This window comes from Thamnophis elegans, chromosome 1 (assembly GCF_009769535.1).
Source record: "Thamnophis elegans isolate rThaEle1 chromosome 1, rThaEle1.pri, whole genome shotgun sequence".
NCBI classification, from domain to species: domain Eukaryota; kingdom Metazoa; phylum Chordata; class Lepidosauria; order Squamata; family Colubridae; genus Thamnophis; species Thamnophis elegans.
The window spans coordinates 52,807,401-52,829,110 of NC_045541.1; the positions used below are offsets into that span (position 1 = coordinate 52,807,401).

A 21,710-nucleotide genomic window follows, 5' to 3' on the forward strand; every position below is an offset into this window, starting at 1 on the left:
GGTTTTCAGGTTCTGAGACTCACTAAAAGGCTATTTTCTTTGATCAGTCATGAACTTAAGTACAGCTTTGAACAACTCAGCAGGACAGAATTACCTTTATTATCTTAACATTCTCAATTACAAGGAGTCCTCATTCAACAACTTTCTTATTTAGTGACTATTTGCAATTACAACGGCAGTGAAAAACTAATTTTACAACCTTCACAGGACTGTAAAGCAAAGGAAAGCTGAAGTAAGCTCCTAAGCCAGTGGTGGGATTCAAATTTTTTTACTACCGGTTCTGTGAGCGTTTCTTGGTGGGTGTGGTAGGGGGAGGATATTGCAGAATCCCCCATTTCCTCCCCATTCCAGGGGAAGGTTTCGCAAAATCTCCATTCCCTCCCGATCAGCTGGGACTTGGGAGGCAGAGAATAGATGAGGGCGGAGCCAGTCAGAGTTGGTATTTACCAGTTCTCAGAACTACTCAAAATTTCCGCTACCGGTTCTCCAGAACTGGTCAGAACCTGCTGAATACCACATCTGTCCTAAGCACAGTCTCAGTTTCCACTTAGCAAATGCTTTGCTTAACAACTGAGTTGCTAGTCCCAGTTCTGGTTGCTAAAACCAGCACTACCTGCATATTAATTTTATTTACCTCTGTGAGGAGTCTAATCTATAAGGGTGAAAAGGCAGCAGCTGCGCTAGTCTTTAAAAGCTGTCCAGCAGGGAGCGTTAGTGACAAGGCTGCATTTCATACTCCTGGCTCCAAAGAATAGGCTTTATTGAAGTTGAATATAGTCTTCAAGTGATAAGCTTACATTTTGAACATGTATTTAATTGCCAACCACATGAGGTTTGTGCCATCTTTTGTACTCTTCTCATTTTTTTCCCTGATGGTCAAAAATTGTAACTCTTAAGCATTCAGTATTCATGGGAGTGGTATTCTGTTGAAGTACGGAAAGAGAATACACTTTCATGTGTGCTTCATCTTCATCAGGTTTCTGTGAATGACAGTGAAAAATTAGGGAACTACTTGTACTTGCTCTTCCGTGGCCATTTACTCCGCAGGAGTTTCTGCTAGAGGTCACCTGCATGCAACTCTCCATACACATTGATTCTTTGCAGAAAGGTAAAGGTGTCCCCTGCAGTTTTACTCCACTAGTCATAGAGGACTTTAGGAGGCAGTGCTCATCTCCATTTCTTTAAGGTATTGAGCCAACGCTGTCTGAAGACTTGTGAGCAGCATGACATCACTCTGCAGCGCAAAGCATATGGCGAAACACAGCATTTTGTTACCTTCCACCTACTTGCATTTACATGCTTTCGAACTGTTAGTTTTACAGGAACAGAGGCAAGTGATGGGACCTCACTCTGTCATGTGGTGCTAGGACTCGAACTGCCGTAGTATAGACCTTCTCTGACATCTTTTAAGCCACTGACCAACTGCTCCTACTGATTTATGCACATTGACTATGGCTTAGTTTTTGCTCTTCCCTAGGCAATCCTGGTTCTTGTTCTATTTTGTAATAGAAACAATAGGAAATCGATTACTATATAAACTACGTATAGATGATATAAGTTTATTGTACTTTATGTTGTTACTCTGCATTTATTATCATCAAAACACAGTTTTAAAACCTGATTTACAGATGGCAGGGATATATGGAATTCAGAGGTGAGAAGAATTGGAGCAATTATGGTTGTAAATTGAAGACAACCTGTATATGCTTCAGCGCATTTCAGGTCCCCCCCACCCCTGCAACGTGAATGTGCATTTTAATGGCACATTCAGAATTGGGTTCATTCAAAGGATCTGGAGGAAAAGTCAGCATTTTTTCTTTAAAAAAACCTTTCAATCCATTTAGGGCTTTGGAACTTAAAACCTGGATTTCAGTTCTACATAAAATGGTTTTGCCTAATAGAAGTGTCAGGAATTTGTAATTATGATAGGAACATAGTGTTTTATCTGCAAGGCATAGACATGTACTTTGTTCCCAAGTTACATCTCTCACTTCTGATCATGATGCAGAGCTGTTTATATATCATTTGGTACTGGCTTGGTCTAGTTTATAAACTATAACTAAACACTAAGTTTTCATGCAGCTTCTCGCCATATACCTTTTAGGACAATTTTATTTAAGAATCAAGTTGGGTAATTACACTATCCTTGTGAATTCAAACTATCTATTAACATTCAGCAAATGATGATTATATTGCAGGAAAAGATAGTTGCCTATTACCAATAAAGGCAAGAATTGCATTCCTGATTCATGATTGCTAATACCCAACATGCTTAATTATGGTACATTGCCTAAGTTGCAACTCAGGACAGTATTGTGTTAAAATATTGTTCAGTTGGCAGGCTGTAGCTTGATGTTTGGAATTCACAATTTAAAATACTTCCATATTGGGTGAAAACATGGATCCAGTGGTTTTCAAGCCTCGAATAACCTTGAGTTGCTTTTAAAGAAGATTCCATAGTATTTAACTATCTCTTTGAACTTACGCCAGACAGTGACTGTTAGAGGTTGTAGTTTAGGAGACAAGGTTAAAAGTATATAACGTAAGGATATGTTAATAGCAATAGCAGTTAGACTTATATACCGCTTCATAGGGCTTTCAGCCCTCTCTAAGCGGTGTACATATTGTAAACGGTCAGCATATTGCCCCCAACAATCCGGGTCCTCATTTTACCCACCTCGGAAGGATGGAAGGCTGAGTCAACCTTGAACCGGTGAGATTTGAACAGCTGAACTGCTGAACTGCAGTGAGCTGAAGTAGCCTGCAGTGCTGCATTTAACCACTGCGCCACCTCGGCTCTACAGATTCTTAAATACCTACAGATTCTATAAACAAAGATAGGATCCATGGAACCAAAGGCAGGAATATTTAATAGAGGCCTGTATATAATTAGAGAACCTGTTTGGTAAAATGGTTAAAGACAACAGGCTGGAAACCAGAACCATTTTGAGTTCTAGTCCTCCCTTAGGCTTGACGCCATCTAGGTGACTTTTGACCTTTCAGTGTAGTAGCCGTAGTAAGAAGACAGCGGCAAACCACTTCCAAAAGTGTTGGCAAGAAAACTGCTAGACAGTTGCCAGAGGTCAAGAATGACTTGAAAGAACAATAACAACAAAAAGGATAGTCAAAATAGACTCAGGAAAATACTGTATATAAGATTAATAATGTAATCCTGTGCATTAAATTTTATTTAGTCACAGATAGGAAATTTTAGATTATCTATTTAATTATTTAAATTATTTATATAGCTCTAACATGCCCCATCTTATGCAACATAACCTGGGGTGGTTCACAACAACAGTAAAAAAAAAATCTACACAGAAATTTTTGGCGCTCCAACATACAACACATCTTTACTCATCCACCAATAACTTGACATCTCAAGAAACAATTTTACATCCCAGATTGACTTACAGTATAGATGTTAAATGACTTGTGGTAGAAGCACCTTCCTTGTGTTGACATTAGAGTTAAACTGATTTTTACATTACGTCCTTAGTTATGCTTATAATGCCATATACATTTTCAAATAATAAAAACAGCATGCAGCTCATGATAAACAATGTCAAGAACAATTTGTTAACCAAGTTGAGGGTTTATGGAAGAAAGAATCATCCCTTTGTGTTTTCCACTCAAGAAATTCCTTAGGAAAATTCTATCAAAGTAGCTAATTGGCTGAGATGGTGAAACTGACTACTTTGATTATGGAAAAGACTTTTTTTTTTCTACAAGGAGACCATTTTTGGACTTTTTGTTTGAAACTGAAAGGAACTCTAATTTTAGGATTTGACAATTAGAACTATTCATGATTATAAAAATACTGGTGTACTATTGTTAATCTTAGAGTAAGAGGTTAATATACTATGTATCTAGCAAAGAAGGTCTGAAGTTACTCTTTTCCTACACTCCCAACTTGCCTTTTTTCTAATCTTTTCTTTCTTCTTTCTTTCTTTCTTTCTTTCTTTCTTTCTTTCTTTCTTTCTTTCTTTCTTTCTTCTTTCTTCTCTCCCTCCCCCTCTCTCATTGAAACTTTTTTTAAGAAATAAAAGTTCTATCAAGTTTCTGTTAAACTGATCAAATACAGAAATATGTATAAGGTATTGATGCCAATCATGTGCATCAAATTGAAGAGCTGTGTGTTATGTCTCTTTATCTTGGTGAAGTCATTTATAATCAGTACATTATTTTGATAGTTTGGTGTAGTGGTTAAAGTGTTGGCCCAGGAAGCAGTAGGCAGTGAGTTGTAGGTTTTCTGTAGGTTGGGTGACTTCAGGCCAGTCACTTTCTCACAGCCAAACACAGAGGGTTGTAGTTGTTGGGAAAATAGTCAATTCATTATCTAATGAATTGACTTTTCAAAGTTGCTGTGAAGTGACTCCCTAAATGAAGGAAAGGGATTTTTTTTTCAAATTTTCAAATTAAATTAGATTTAACTTGTATTGTACTTTCTCTAGATTAATTTAAAGAGGTGGTCAACTAAAACCAAAAGACTAATCCCTCAACTTTTGCTGCTTTTTACTTTAGAAGAGTAGAATGTATCAAATTGATATTTGGTGTATTTGTTTTAGCAGTCCAATATTAGTTCTGTCATTCCCTAGAATAGCATTGCTTCTCATAAAATTACTATATGTGCCTATTTTACGCTATTGCTATCAATATAGCCATTACAGAGGTGAGTTGCTCTCAGTTTGGCCCGGATCAGGTGAACTGGTAGTAGCGGCAGCAGGAGGCTCCTCCTACCCATCCGGATGCATATGCAGAAGTGTCGCATGCGCACAAGCAAACTGGTAGTAAAAAAAATGGAAACCCACCACTGAGCCATTACTACATTCCCCATAGAGTTCATCAAGGGCTTCAGTTAAACCTAACTGGCAATCTCTCATAACTGGCATTTCAAACTTTTTCTTAGACTCTGGATTCTTTTCTCCCTCTCTGGGCATCTATGCTGGCTAGCACGTCTATTTTACCGTTATGTCATGTCTTCTTTTTTTTTTTTTTTTGAACAGAGGTATCCATGTTGATATATGTTCAGTGCTCCTAAATCATCCAGAAAATTCCTTGTCTTCTTTCTTAAATTACTTATTCCCATTTTGTCTTTCTAGCCCTTTTGTCTTATTAGCCCTTTAATTTTTCATCCCTGTTCTATACAGAAGCCTTATCTGATTTTCCCAGCTCTTTTCCATCCTCAAGTTATCACTGCAAGTATTGATGGTATGTCTGGGAGATTATGTGACAGATGGCAGACAGTATTTAAATTCTCTATATTCTGTCACATTAGTTCTAAATGGGAAATATCATTTGCTAGAGTTTTTGTAATATCATCCTTTTTTTCTCAATAAATTGTGTTATAAAAAGACGATAAGAATCATTCTTGGAAAGAATCACTTTCAGTTTTAGGCACTTGCCAAAGAGTCTGATGTATGTATAAAATCACTGTGCTTTTTTGTTTTTAAATCTGCCCCTCATTTTATAAGAGTCCATAATAATTTATCTCTGGGGCCATCGTAAATGCTTTATCAAATGGTGAACAATTGTGCATAATACAGATTAAGTTTAAAAGGGTCATATTTGAGGAAAAGTCTTCCATTATACTTTTGTGGGTGCAAACTGGAACTTCAGCAAATTTCTTGGTTTTCTCTTTTCTGTAGATCAGCCAATTCAATATGCGTGTTCTGACTTTGAAGATGGAATTGCAAAATTGACTATTCAAGATGCTTTACCAGAAGATGATGGAGTATATACTTGTCTGGCAGAAAATGCTGCTGGAAAAGCTTCCTGCTGTGCTCAGGTTACTGTTAAAGGTAATTATGAAGATAAATGCCCAACTGATCTATCCTTTGAGGACTGAACTGAAAACTTTAATTATTTTATTTCTCTTTGTTTATATATATTTTTACTATGCATTTTATTCAATGGAGATATAATCAATGGTCATTGATGAACTGATCTTGTTGTATCTTTGACAGATATATCTTCTTATGTCTTTATCTACTTATCCGCTAAGAGGCATATTTGAGTTTGTGAGGAGTTTTATGCATCCCACTGCTTTTAAAAACCCCTGCCCATGTGTTTGACCTTTACTTAGTAGCATGATATCTTTCAATTGATTTGGAAAAACATTAATGAGTTATGTTTCAGTAAATTATAGTAAAGTGCAGTTGTCTCCATTGAAATTATTTCCTTCTGTACTACTATTCTGGTTCCGATGTTGATTAATTCTATAGCAAACTTCCTCAGTCTGATGTCCTCAGTTATTTTGGAACTGTAAATTCCCAAATTTTCAGCTTTTGGCAATGTTGGCAAGGGATTTTGAAAGCTGTAACTCCAACATATAAAAGTATCTGACTGAAGAAGTCCATTCTGCAAAGATAAATTAGAGTAGAGAAGAGATAGAGATAAGAATTACAATTTGAGGAACCATGAATTGCCTCCAGGTGAGACGACTGATCTAATGAGCTCCTTCATTACTCCACTTTTAAAATTCCTATATTCTGTGGGCTGACACAGTAAGCTTTTAATTTCACATTTATCTTAATCTTCAGGCAGTCTTCCATCCAGATTCAATTGAAGCAGGAATCTGCTTAGATTCAACAGTTTTGCAAAGTAACATACTCTCAAACAATTTTAATTGTGATTCCAAGTATCCATTGCTGTTTTGAATGAATCCACATTCCCTACCTAGCTCCAGTGAAGAAACAGAACAAAACTGTGGACCAGGGGTTTATTTTAGCAAAATAAAATAATCAAAATAAAAGAAAGTTATAGTACTGTGTTTAAAGACATTTGCATTGTGTATAGCACCATCTTTGCAAATCCTCTGTATTACTAATTTCAATCTTTAGTGCTCAAAACACAGAGAATTGTTAGGAAATGTCATTAGACAATCATTGCTATTTCTGTGTAGAGAATACAAAATTTCATTTCTTTGCTGTACTACTCCCACGCTACTAAAGATTCTAGAACACGGGTGTCAAACTCGATTGCATCACATGACATATCACAACATTTTTTGCCTTTGCGGAGCTGGGGTGGGCATGGCCTGCACACAAAATATCTTCAACCCTCCAGCCACACTACCTATTTAACTGGCACAAACTAGCATGGATAAACAATTCAATGTCCTCTAGAAGTTTTGGATTTCAACTTGCATTCAACCCCTTTCATCAGTCATGTTGGCTGGGGCTGAGAGGAATTAAAATCCAACAGTTTCTGGATTTCTAGGTTGTGTTCTCCAAACAAACAGCTTATGATGGAGCAAATAATTTGAAGAAGGTTACCTGTTACCTGACACTCAATGGCTTTAAAGTGGACCCACACACAACATTTCTCCAGAAATCCTTTGGAGCTTTTTCCCTTAAAAATACATTATTGAAGAAAACAAGAAATATCGAACCAACCAAAAGATTTTCACATTAACAGTTTTGTAAAAAGATTATTGTATATAAGCAGCTTGTATAGCAAATGGAAAATTACATTTTTAAAAAAGAGGGACAAGTGTGTCTTTATAAATTCCACTGGATTATGTGATCAGATTTGAAAACTGAAAGCATATTACCAGCCCAAAAGGAGATGTTCTGTCAACCGGATATCTTGAATGTAGAACTTTCCCTGTTGCTGATTTGCTACTCCTGGGAATAAAATCCTCCCTACATTACATGTCTGTTAAGCTTGTCTTCTAGAGGAGAAGAAGGTGCTGTTGAGGAAAATAGGTTCATGGAGGGAGAACCATTGGATTTGGCAGAGGCACCGGTAAACTGCATCATATTTGTTGGAAGTACCAGTTGCAATCTTTTCTGTGCTGGTCAAATTTAGCAATGGCTGCATGCCGTCTTTATTACTGCAGTGCAATTTATGGTGGGTTAGACTTGAAAAATATCTGGAAATTGCCATTAGTGGAAAATGCCAGGCTGCTTACTGGAGTATAGGGATCACGTGAAGCTTATTCTAAAAGACCTGTACTAGCTGATTATTGACTCTTGGGCTCAATTTAAGGTGATGGCATTGACCTTTAACATTGTAAATAGTTTTAGGTCCTTATGATCACAAGGATTGTCCCTTCCGCTAATCTTTCCATTACTTAGATTATCAGGGGAGTACCTTTTGAAGACCTCCCCCCTCAGGCTTTCTACTGTGTGGCTCCCCAGCTGTCAAGCTTAGTATCAGAGCTTGGCAGTAAATCTCCAGCTTTAGATATTTAAAACCTTATTCAGGAATGGTTTGAAGACTCTCAGGGATGCCACAACCAAATTAAATTCTCTGTTGTGGTCAAAAATTATGCCATATGCGTACAGATTTTTGCTCTTTGTGGGTGTAAGAAATCACAGTCTTTATACAGGTATGTAATCCAAAGATTAGGTTTTTTTGTTCTGCCTTTCTGAGTTAATGGATGCCTTCATTTGGTGACATTGGGCAGCTCAGACATAATAGTCCTCTCTACCCTGGGAACTGCTGGATGCTGCTTTGCCAGATGTGTTGGTTTCTGTGCCTGAAGAAACACACTGAGGCTCAGTATTTGGCCATACTGTTCTAGGCATGTTGCTGCTGTTTTTGAATCCAGACATGGCAAATGTAGATAATTTGTCTGCCCCTCCTCCTGTTTTGCTCTCATCTTCCTTTCTCCGCCTTTCTCTCTTTAACTTTTCCTCTCATGGCCTCACATTTTTCTCCTTCCTCAATTGCCCAACACTTCTGAACATGCATATTTCAAAGCTATGCCCCAAGCAGTTCTGTGCATGGAACATTTTGCACATCCCTAGAATTTATCTGCTGAACAAAAATACAAAACGATGTGTATGTTATCTATGCTACATTTGCTATATGTATGTTTTAAAATAACCTGGAACCCAGAATTTCTTCTTTTTAATATAAGAACAGTCTTGTTTGATCATCTGAAAGCCCAGCTTAGTCCAACATTATCTATAACAGAATTGTATGGGACCTTGAAAGTTTATAAGTCTAACCTCCTGCTCAGGCAGGAAACCCTATACCATTTCAGACTATTGATTGTCTAATCTCTTAAAAGTTTGAAGCATAGTGGGACATGCCCTTCCACTGATTAATTGTTCTCACTGTCAGGAAATTTTTCCTTAGTTCTAGGTTGGTTCTCTCCTTGATTAGATTCTATCCATTGCTTCTGCCTTCAGGTGCTTTGGAGAATAGCTCGACTCCCCCTTCTATGTGGCAGCCCCTTAATTATTGGAACACTGCTATCATGTCTCCCCTAGTCCTTCTTTTCATTAAACTAGACATACCCAGTTCCTGCAACCGTTCTTCGTATGTTTAGCCTCCAGTCCCCTAATCATCTTTGTTGCTCTTCTCTGCACTGTTTCTAAAGTCTCAGCCTCTTTTTTTATATTGTGGCAAGCAAACTGTATGCAGTATTTCAATGTGGTCTTACGAAGGCAAAAGTAGTATTAACACTTCACGTGCTCCTGATTCTATCCTTCTGTTAATGCATCCTAGGACTGTATTGGCTTTTTGGTAGCTGCAGCAATTTGGTAACTGCTGACTCATATTTAAGGGATTGTCCACTAGAACTCCAAAATCCCTCTCGCAGTTACCATTATTGAGCCAGGTTGTGTTGTGTTGTATTGTGTTCCATTTTATTTTGCTTCACTTTACAGGTTACACTTAGTCTATTCTGGCAGCAGTTGTAGCATTTCTTTATTAAGTAGATTGGGCTGAGAGCGAATGTCTGGCATCAAGTTCAATAATCTTCCATGACTGAGAATGGATTTGAACTTGATCTCCTTGATCCTAATTCAATACCTTACTTACTGTACCACTTTGGCTCTCCATTTTATTTTAGTGCCCAATGGTTTTTTTCTGGACTTTTAAAGCCATCCATGTTAATGCCCATTATATATCTTGTGGTTATTAAGGTCACCATAATTTTATTGTTCTCTTGTGCAATTTTATTTCTTCCACTATATTCCTCTTCAATTATATAAACATAAATCATTCTGCATGAATCAAACTGCAGATATATCATAGATCTATATAAGAGCACAACAATTTAGGCATTTTTATTTTAATTATTCTAATGTTCCTTAGCATTGATTTTGCTTTTATGTTTTTACAGCTGCTACACAGAGTTGCCATCTTCATTGGGCTATGCAGTAGGCTCTTAATATCTTTTTATAGGATGGTTGGTGGGTAGCTCAGATCCATCAGTGTATATACGAAGTTATAGATGTCCCAGTATGCATCTCTCTTCACTTTCTAAATTCAGTCAGATTTGCCCCTGGATTCCCTTAATCAGCCACTTTAAAAATATTTTTCTGGAGCTTGTCACAATTTTCCCCCCCTCCCCCTTTTTTTAACCATCCAGAATTGTTTAGTATTGTCTGCAAATGTTGAAACTCAATCTAAGCCAGGATCATTTATGAACAACTTAAAAAGCAGCAGACCCAACAAACCTCTGAGGTTTTTCACTTCTTACATCTCTCCATTGAGAAAATGTCCCAATTATTTCAATTTAGCTTTCTTTTTTGTTTTGTTTTTTAGTCAATTAGTAGTCCATAAAAAGGCAACTTTTTTTATCCCATGTCTCCAAAATTTACTCAAAAAGTATTTGATGAGAAACTTTATTAGTATCAAACAGAAGTTTATTTGCATCTTATAAATAATTGGATGATTTGTCATCGGGATTTCCCTATCTCCACCAGGACATCTTGGAATTCACCAGTTTTTACTAATGTGAACATCCTATCATTTGCAATATTTGGCTTACAGTACTTTGATTAATCTGCTCGTTTTCATTATTTGATGAAAAGCCAAGCAGCTAATAGCATATACTTAGGCTTCTCTTCTCCCTCAAAGAGAGAATCTGGGAGGTGTACAATAAACATCAAAATATAAAACAGTATATAAATATTAAAATGTTAGTTAAAATTTAGAAAAATTTTCTCAGGACAGAAATTTAATATCTTTATCTTTGTCTATGGATAATTCATGTGGGCTCCTTAGCATTAAATGTTTTTGTTAGATAGCCATAGTTCTCATAATCTGCTTATAGCAGCCATTCATTGATCAGATTCAGCAGGCTACCAGATTAGAGTCATCTAAAATCTTTTTAGAACAGCTGCTCTGAACAGGTTAGCTCAAACCAGAGATGCTGGCTGCAAAATATAGTTTGTGGGTCCCAGGTAGGATTCTCTTCCAGTTAGTATAACAGGGAATGTGTTTATTTGTTGTGGCTATTTATTTATTTATTTATTTATAAATTTTGTTTACTGCCCATCTCATATCCAACGACTCTGGGTGGCTTCATTTGTTGTGGTTAGATATTTATAAAACCATAAACATATCTCTTTATAGATAGTAATCATGCTAAAGCAAAGGTGAGAGTTGCACAGTAATTATTGGTTGGTAACTTTAAGCCTAACTTGATACCTGCTTGATACATAAACTTCAAGGAGATGGGTAAGTGTTTTGTCTAATTTATTAACTTGTTTTAGAAAAATATAACATGTCCACAGTCATGTATTATTTCATAACTTGGCATATTGATTTTAATAGGTCTGCTTTATACAAATTAATTTGGTCCTGCCCATTAATTACAGTATGCAAATTGTTTTAATAAAACCATACTTAACAGTAACCCAAGGCTATAACATCTATAAACATAGAAATGTTACCATAGCAACTCTGTTTTATTGCAATGTTTAATCAATTTGTATCTAAACTTTGAGGATGCTCAAGACATGATAAATATTACTTTTGATGATTTAGAAAGTGGCTACATCAAATCACCACTGATTTTTGCAGATACTTCTCTATTTCTGGAAACAGTGTAAACTATTGATTTTTTGAAAGGGTTTGATTTAAAAAAAAAACAAGTGTCTCTGCTTCTTTAGGTTTGTACGACTAAGGAATATAGAGACATGTTCTACATCTAATATGAAAGCCATTATAATTTGACATTCTACAGCTATGTTGGAGCTGAGACTCAGAATTAATCAAGCAGCATAATCAAAATTGCAGTCATAGAAATTTTAGAAAGCTGTGCTATGGAGTAAAATTACAATATATTTATGTTATGGTTCATCTAATTGCTCAGTCAATATTTATTAGGAGTTTTAGAACAAGCTCTGCACCATTTACAAATTACAGTAAGTTTTCAAGGCTTTTGGAGGGCAGATTAGCTATAGATATAGGTACAGATAAATAAAAACTACAGGCTTTCAGTATTTTCTTTAGATGCTCCTTGAAATTGAAATTTTCCACTTCTAAATACAGTGTGTTCTTCACATGATCCTTGCACATTATTTACAGTATTTCTAAGCCATGGCTGAATATCCTTGGCAGCAGATGCTACATCATGGACTCAGTCCACATGTTAAGGAAGAGTAATGAAGTTGCCTTGAATACAATTGCAATAGAATGCACAAGACACTGCAATTAAGTAATGATCATTTAATGCTCTTGGTCCTCCTTCTAAAACCCAAAACAGAGCCTTCAGGAGTTTTCCCTCCTAAAGTATATGAGTGTTTAGGATTGCTGTTCACTCTATACATTCCTAAAGTATATTTCTAACGTATCAGTACCTATATTTAAAGCTGTGTTACACATTTGTATTTGCCCTGAACATTTTGTTTCTGGTCATTAAAGTATCTTACAGTAAGAAAGTCTTTTCTATCTAAAAAGCAATTATGTTCCTGTCATGTGTCAATTGATATGATCCTTTTCTGGAATATTATGGTATTGTCGTCAATGTTTAATTTATGGGGTGTTTCATCCATTTCCTATAGTGTGTATTTTCACCATATTTACATTATCCATGCTTTATCTCTTTTTGAATTTTCAATATCATTTTCTTTTCTTTTTCCTTTCTCAATATATATGACATTCATTTCCCAGGTTTATTTGAAACTAAAAGTCCTTCTGTTTCAAATATTTTAATTTTGTCTTTATATCTATTAGCATAGATAATTATTGTTATAGAAGTTTTGTATATATAATAGTTGTAATATGTCAATTACTTTTGTAAATGTTTTTCTTTCTTTTTAATTTCATCCAAAATGATCTGCATTTTTCTTGAGACTTCTCTTTTTACCTCTTGATTATGTTGGATTAAAATAACCTCTTATAAAAGCTTTACTGGCATCCCAAATGTTCTTTAAGTCTGTTCCTTTAACTAAGTTGTTATCAAAGAGTTCAGTTAGTTTTTTCTACAGTTGTCTACCACCAAGTCTTTCTGTAATAAGCGTTCATTTACTCTCCATCTAAAAATTGTAGATTTTCTCATAGGCATCAAATTGATAGGGTTGTAATCAAAAAAAGCCTTAGATAGAATCTCCACCTTAGAGATCTTATTTGCAAGTTTCTTAGAAAGCCATATCATATCCATTCTTTAAAACGATCTATGTATTTTTGATATATTTAAATATATTCCCTAGAAGTACCATATCTCTGTTTCCAAGTGTCCACCAAGAACAGATTGTCCATCATATGTTAAAAAAGATTTTGGTAATTTGCCTTAGTTAAGTTTTAATTTCTTTATCTGAAGTTCTATAAAACTGTGGAGTAACTACTTCATTCCAACCCCTCCCCCCCCCCCCAATCATGCACCAGTTCTCATATGGAAACATAGTCAATGCAAGTCATTAATGCAATAAACAATTATTATCAACCTTGGAGTGTAATAACATCTGAGATTAACCTTCTCCATATTGCAGTTAAGAAAAAAAAAGCAGAATATTGATTGCGTTTAAAGAGATGGAATTGTTGCTGGATAGCATGTTCTGAATCATTAAAAATAATCACCAAGTCTTGAAAGTACTTCAGCTGAAAGAAATGCTGCTTTATTTATGTCTAAATAGAGTTGTTGCAACTGACATGACCATATCTGGGATTAATTGCATTTCTCTTGATTTAAGCCAATGGGATGATAAGAGTAAAATTCCCAATTATTTAGATAAGCAATGTATCTATTTTTTGCTAGACTGAAAAAGTTATCTCACAGCCATTATAACTGGGTTATATTTAGGGATCATCTTGTGTATATACAAAATTGCTGAGAAGGTTTGCTTTCTCTCACTCTCATCCTTTTGTCCAATTCCAGACATAGCAAAAGTAGATGCTTTCCCTGATGGGAAACTCCAGGCTGAGCTATGAAGAGATAGGAAATTAAAGAAAACAAATCACATTCATAAATGTGATGTTGATTGTACTACAACTTACACATATCACACCTTTTTAATTTCAAGCTGTGTTTGTGGGATTGCAGTTTTAAAAACACTTTTTGTAGCAAAAAACAGAAACCAAATGATTTTGCATTTTGGGTTCCTGTTAAGCAGCTTGTTTCTTCCCTTTGAATTAACAGCATCAAAGCACAAGTAAGGCGGGGTGGGAGGGTTTCTAGATTGTAGACCAGGATGGAGCTGAACTCTAATGTGGAACATTTTATTTGAAGTATGCTGAGTGATTTGGCTTCATGAATATTTGTATGTCTACTTCTCTGCACGCTTAGCAAACTAGCACTTTGAGAGTTAAGTGTTTTTCTGCAGCTCAGTTGATTTATGAGACTGGGAGCCAACACAATATTTTAATCACCATAAATGGTCAGTATTGCTGAGCATGTGTGTCTGCAAAGGATTCAGGCTAGGCATTATTTGGCTGCCTTATTCTAAAGCTCTGGCAAATAGATTCCTTTGGCCGATTGAAATCTCTTTTCCTGAAACTAAACAGTGGGATTATGATTCCCCCTTGTACTAAATTTGGATTTAGTTTATTTTCATTAAAAGTTACTGATGAGAAAATAAAACCACTATTTGATTAGTTTTAAATTTGTGAATTTTCTATTATAAAAGGAGAAAAGGTCTTGACCTCCTTTTCTGAAGTGATAACTATTCATTTGATGGACAAGCAAATAGGTAACACAGTCAGCTTAGATTCCAGAACCAATACAAGACAAATGTGTAGAAAATTGTGAATAAGTATTAAGAAATGAATGCACACACAAACCCTTCCTTTGGAATTTTTAATATGTGCAAAGGTTCCCACAAAAATATCCAAAAAAATGGCCCAATTTCTCAGGCTTTAAGGACCTGCTTAAAGTTTTGAGAACAGAAGGACTTATGACAGCAATATTCACAGGAAATTTTCAAAGACTAAGAATAGAAATTTGGCCATTCTTGGGCACAACAGGGAATTCCTCAAATCTAAAAAAAAAAGCTGAGAATTTTTCTTTGTCTATTCTTAGAAATCATCCCACATTTACATTATGTTATATGTTTATCCATAAATACAGAGAGTGGAGAAGGAGGTCTAGCTACATATTATACATAGCAGTTTCTCCTCTCCTTTGGCCCTCTCCCCGATACTTAACGTTTGGAGGCACTTAACGCAATGTGGCCATATGAGAAATGAATGAGATTACTTTTAAGAACTACCCATGTGAGATGTGCTGAAAGTTGAAAGGGGGTGGGGAATAAAAGTAAATGTGAACCAAACCATGAGTCTTTGAGATATTAACTCTTTGATGAGATGCAATGTTAAGAGCAGCAGAAGTCCAGTGATTGGCTAAGAGATGCTAGCAGCAATTATTGGTGCCTTCCCCTGTTTGTATTGCTGAACGAATCAGACTGCTGGCCAGTCAGATACTAATTTGAGTTCTTGAAGTATATTGTTAAGCATGTGAAGAAACATTAGGAAGGTACTTTAATGCATTCCCATTTTAGTACATCAGTCCCCAGAATGGGGAATGTAGAAACTTGAAATTGGCACGTGAATTAATATTCTTTCAATTTCCTGATAGTTTTGGCTGTGATCTTGGGAAACTGTCATATGGGCAGAAGAAAGTAAAGCAGAGCAGAGGGCATTTTCTACATTTTGGAAAAAAAAAGTATTTCTCTGGAAGAAGGACTTGAACCTAAATCTCTGGGGAGCTGACTCAAGGAGCATTGTATGCCACTCACAGTCAGGATGCTAATAAAAGATGGCCCCTTTCATTCATGAACAAGCTTGCAGCGGTATTAAGTAAGGAGTGCTGTGGGAAAGTTGTTTGTGAACTTTATGTGTAATAAAATTCTTTTATGATTTAGAAGTTTCTTTTCCATTTTTAACATTCAAACTAAGCGTGGCCATTTTTAGATTAGTAATTGGAGAAGCTGCTTCTTGTTTTCTCATTGGAATCTGCATCCTGTGTCATTATAACTTCCCAAGGTTGGAGCGCAAAGTATCAAAACTGAAAGGAAGAGACACACATATAAGGGGGTCAAGGGGGAGCGGGCCTATGATAACACATTGTAAGATGACAGATACAATTTTTAAAAAAAGAATTAGGATTAATCTTTCCCATTCTCTTGTTAAAACTGTATTCTACTAATGTTGCTCCTTTATAGTCAAAAGTACATTTTACTGAGTTCAAAAGGAAAATATACAGATTTCAGTGTCAGTTCTCAGTGACTACTGGTGAGTTATTACTGAATAACTCACTGATTCTTGAGCAATGGGTTTTGGAATAAAGACTGTGCCATAGTCCTGGCACATTTATACGCCTTGCTCATTTCAATGTGTTAAGAATATATAGAATAGCCACTGACCAAAAGAGGAGATTTAATGACAACGTTCATCAATTCTTCGATGAGAAGAATTTCCCCTGAAAGAAGAAGATGAAAACATTTATTTAATATATTTAGATGGGCTAAGTAAAAAGGGATGTGCGGTGGCTCAGTGGCTAAGACACTGAGCTTGTTGATCAGAAAGGTTGGCAGTTTGGTGGTTCGAATCCCTAGCGCCACATAACGGAGTGAGCTCCTGTTACTTGTCCCAGCTTCTGCCAACCTAGCCATTCAAAAGCACATAAAAAATGCAAGTAGAAAAACAGGGACCACCTTTGGTGGGAAAGTAACTGCATTCCATGTGCCACTTAGTCATGCCGGCCACATGACCATGAAGACATCTCAGACAGCACTGGCTCTTCAGCTTTGAAACGGAGATGAGCACCGCCTCCTAGAGTCAGGGACGACTAGCAATATGTTTGAGGGGAACCTTTACTTTTACCTTAGTAATAATGGAAATTATTAATTAAATCTGTTTCAATAGAAATTTGAAAGGAGTCGTGTCTGTTACTAGCCACAGCAAGTAGAAGTTAAAATGTCTTTGGTATCTTTTAAAAAAACAACATTTATTTATTAATGGATCATTGGTTTTATTTATTATTTATTAAAAAATAATTAATTGACACACCAAGTCCGAGCAACTTCTAAAAATAAAACCCCAATACGAAAACCAAAAACTCCCCTTTCATACAGGTTTTGCTCAACCGGGTGGATAAGAGAAAGAAATATGTCTCAGATGCATATTTGATATTCCCATACATCAAGGGAGAGATATAAGTATATAAAAGCACCATTTAAAGTTTTTAAAAAATATATGGCAAGTTTCATTGCTTAAGCGTCTTTACCTGCTCATGAAATAAATGTAAAGTACTCATAATTTTTCTTCCTGAATATTACATAAAGATTATAACCCAATTAGTTCTAATAATAGTTTGTGGATGTTGAGAGCCATAGTTTCTAAGGTGGAGATGGCAGTTATGTCAACAATACTAATCATCTAGCTTCAAAGCTAAGTACAAGGCAAAAAAAACCCACTAAACAATAGGAGGGCTAAGAGAAAGAATTATTGGAATTAAATTATAGTGTGTATAAAAAGAGAATTGTACCGTACCTTCCGTGTATTCCTTTTGCTGTGTTCCTTCCTGAAAATATGAAGAGAAAAAGCAGCTTGTCAAACTGTTTCACTAAAACAGAAAGCTCCCAATTTCAGTCCACACAAGAATCAGATCAATGGCTGTACGCTAAAAATAGATGAGACAGGTCTTGGGCCTTAAGTGGACATAAGGCCCGAATTCATTACGATGATAATAGGAATGCTCTGGAGGCCCAGAAGAGATGCTGAGGAACTACATGTGGTTCTGATGCTATACCATTTCAATCCTGATCTAAAGTCAATTTGCCTGCCTGAATATGATTTTCACAAACTTGATGGGATTTAATCCACCAATTGCAGCAATCATGCAAATGGGTTTTTCCTAACAATAAAATAGCTATCTTTCTTAAGTTCTCTTGAAAACATATCATTTTCCCATGTAAATATAGTATATGCTACATTGTATAGTATGAAAACTATATCCTTCTCTTTCTAAAATATTTGCTCCTTTGTGCTCTATGATTCTCAGCCCCCGATTCCCTCCCCACTCCAATTTTCATTTTCTTTATTATTTCTTGCACTTTTTTTTTTTTGTAAAATGTGTTTTTTTATTTTCCATTTTTCATTTTCATACAGTCACATATATACTGTGCATAACCGGGGCCATACAACATTAAACAATAAACACAGCAATTCCTTTTGTCAACAATACCCCCCAAAATAGAAACCCAATATACCTCTTCGACCCTCCATACACCTCTTTCTTTCGCCCCCGTCCAACTTTCCATCTTCCCTCCATCATTCCCCTCTATCCTACTTCCCCTCCCCCTCTACCACTCCTCTCTCCCAGTCCACTCCCTCCCTTCCTTCTCACCCTCCCTCCAATCCTCTCTCCCGCCCTCTCTACCCCTCTTTCTTCTATCCCGCTACTCCTCCCTTTGGTGTATTTCTACTATATGTCAATATATTCAGCTTGTCCTATTTTTACAGTGAAATTAAAGAAAAACAATATACATGTGAAATCGCATTGCATTGAAATCTGACACATACTATTTATCCCCCCTCCCCCCCCTCCCCCCTAACACCCCACCTCCCTTCCCCCCCCCCGACTTCCCAGAGCCCGTACACGGTATAGATTTTTAACAAACACAGTCTAAAATATATTAAGACAAAAGAAATAAAAAAAGAAGTTAATAACATCTCTACATTGAACTCAGCTTCTTCCTGTTGCACTAACTTTGAGCAGTTTAGATTATTCCTGATCTTAAGCATAGGCTATATGGAATTTCTTAGTCCCGTATTTGTTTTGTATATAGTCAATCCATTTTTTCCAGTCTCGTTTATATCTCTCATTCGAATGATCTTTAAGATATGTCGATATTTTAGCCATCTCGGCTAGGTTTGTAACTTTCAATGTCCATTCTTGAGTTGTAGGCAAGTCTTCCTTCTTCCAATATTGCGCCACCAACAGTCTTGCTGCCGTTATTAGGTGCAGAACCAAATTAGTCTCTACCGCTGTAAAGTCAGTACATATACCTTTTTTTTCTTTTTACAACCCTTTAATCCCTTTATTTGGGGTGGAGTCGTGGCAACTGAATGGAGCTGAGCATTTTACTGGCCAGGTGCCCTTCCTGATGCCTATGCCAAGTTTGCACCAGATATTTTCTCTTTGTGCCCTGATAAAGAAACATCTGCCACTCCCTAGAACTGAACTCTCAATCTTCTGAGTTGGAGGCAAGCATCTTCACCTCTAGGCCACCACACTGCTTTTATTATTTCCTATTCTAATAGCTGCAAAAAAAATCTATCTCAATCTCCCGGACATCTTTTTTTCAATACACTTCCGAAGATATCTGCCCACTAAAAAACAATTTGCCATTAGTTACATTTGAGCCAAATAGCATCCTTAAGGCAAGAATGATTGTTCTTATTATTTAAACTTTCTAGGAGGAAAAAAATGAATGGCAAAGATCTTTTTAAAAATTGCTCCACAGAGTGATCCAAAATTAGGATACGATTTAATTTTATTTTTTACTTCTATCTTTAGCAAAGACGTGTAAATAATAAAGTTGGTGTTCTGTGTTCTATAACTTTCAGAAGTTTTTGCATGACAATTAACTAAATTAAAATACTTGATTAATAATAATAATAATCTGTAAATGTAGAGTTATACTTGTTCGTGTAGATTTCTGATGAGTATTGTTGAGTTGGAAATTAATATCCTATTAAGTTTTGTTCTGATAAGAGTAATTGAATCTTTTTACAAGAGTTCCTTATGGGAAACCATTGTGTCTCTTATTTAAGCAGAAAAGAGGAGCAGAATTAAACTAGAAAGTGCACATCCAATTGCAGCCAATAAAACCTTTCCTCCAGTCCTTCTGAAAGGCTTAAGTGATCTTAAGGTAATGGATGGAAGCCAAGTGATTATGACAGTAGAAGTTTCAGGTAAATATTTGTGTTTTCTAGTGGGATACTTGGGAGAAAAGCAATATAGAAATAGATCTAAATAAGAAATAATAAACTGTTCAGAATTTTAACAGGGGTATTATTCTGTTTTGCAATAAAGCAGTATTTTTTGCCTTTGGTTCATATTTATCCCCTTTTCTAACTTTTTATCATTAGGGATAATGGGAAACCAATGGAATCTAAAGTAAATAGATGGCTCTACTGTCATTGTAGAATAAAGAAGTGCTTGAAATTTGAAGAAAGGAAGTTAAAAGCAATCCATGGCTAAAATGCTAGAATGTTTTCATGCAACTTTAAAACGATGGCCTTCTTTTTATGGAATATGCTATGTTAACTTTAATATGTTATTTTGGCTTTGTTGTAGCTTGGCCAGACCCTGTTGGGTTAGGCTATAAAACTAGTACAAACGAATAAATAGAACCCTTTTTCTTTTAGATCAGGGGTCCTCAAACTTTTTAAACAGGGGCCAATTCATGGTCCTCAGACTGTTGGAGGGCTGGACCAGCTGAGTGGGTGTGGCTAGGTGGTCATGCAACTGGGTGGGCATGGCTAAATGGTCACGTGACTGGTGGACGTGGCCAATTTAGCAGTCCATTTTGCCTTTATCCTTGCTGTACTTGCTCCTCCCCTACTCACCCACCGGCCCTGGATCATATGGCTATGAAAAACATCCTGAAATGTTTTTAAAGCATTTTTAAAGACTTTTAAAGCACTATTTTACAAGCTGGCAGCAGAGGTGCTTTTCAAGCCAACAACAGCCCCTCCCCTACTCACCCACCGGCCCTGGATCATGTGGCTGCACTGGCGAGATCACCCCTCGGTCAGCTTGTCCTTCCTTCGGCCTTTCCTGTGGCAGCAGCAGTGTGATCAGAAGTGCAGCTCAACCGGTGAAATACGTAAGCAGAAGTGCAGGTTGAGTGGATGCTCGCTGGAAGATAAGGCCAATGCGGGGGGGGACTAAATCCCACCACTCCACCAGCAGGATACTTTGCATTGGTGGGCTGTATCTGGATTGTGGGCCATAGTTTGAGGATCGATTTCCTAGATCTATGGAAGAGTGAGAAATGATTTATGAAAACTCAGTTTTTCTATTAAATAATAGCATTATATGGGGTGCAAAACAATAAAACACACTATGAGAAAAGTGCCTAAGAGTACATGTGAAGAAACTATGATTTCTATTTTTGCAAAAGACATTTTCAGAAGATTAGAAAAAAGGATGGGGAAGACAGTTCTACTAATTCTGGAACATAATATGTATGTTTGAACACATATTTTGTTCTTGATAGGAAGCCATAAAATAATAGTTGATCAGACACAGGTGCATTAATGTGACTAAATCCAAAGAATTGATCTGTGTGTGCATGCATGTACTGTATGTGCAGATAAGAATTCACTAACATATATGTGTTCTACATTATACCCCTGTATTTTACTCAGAATACAGCTTTTTAATATTGTTATGGCAGCAGGAAGTCCATGTGTGTTTCTTGTTCTGCCTTATCTTATAGTTGCAGTTGGCCTAATAGAATAGTTCATAGACTTCCCCTGCTGCCTTTGTTTTATCTCAAAGACTTCTGTTTTGT

The 21,710-nt window shown here is 36.3% G+C and overlaps 1 protein-coding gene and 1 long non-coding RNA gene across 2 annotated transcripts in view; one reads left to right on the forward strand and one right to left on the reverse strand.

Annotated features, from left to right (window-relative positions):
- LOC116507659 (myosin light chain kinase, smooth muscle-like) overlaps positions 1-21,710 on the forward strand; it is a 101,124-nt gene that overhangs the window by 3,294 nt on the left and 76,120 nt on the right. Inside the window, 2 exon segments of the mRNA XM_032215971.1 lie at positions 5,649-5,801; positions 19,966-20,103. Coding sequence (XP_032071862.1) covers positions 5,649-5,801; positions 19,966-20,103 — 291 coding nt within the window.
- Positions 483-21,710, reverse strand: LOC116507663. The gene is made up of 3 exons (XR_004255236.1): positions 20,899-21,710; positions 17,677-17,707; positions 483-980 (listed from the first exon to the last, which is right to left on the reverse strand). It is a non-coding gene; the product is annotated as an uncharacterized LOC116507663 (long non-coding RNA).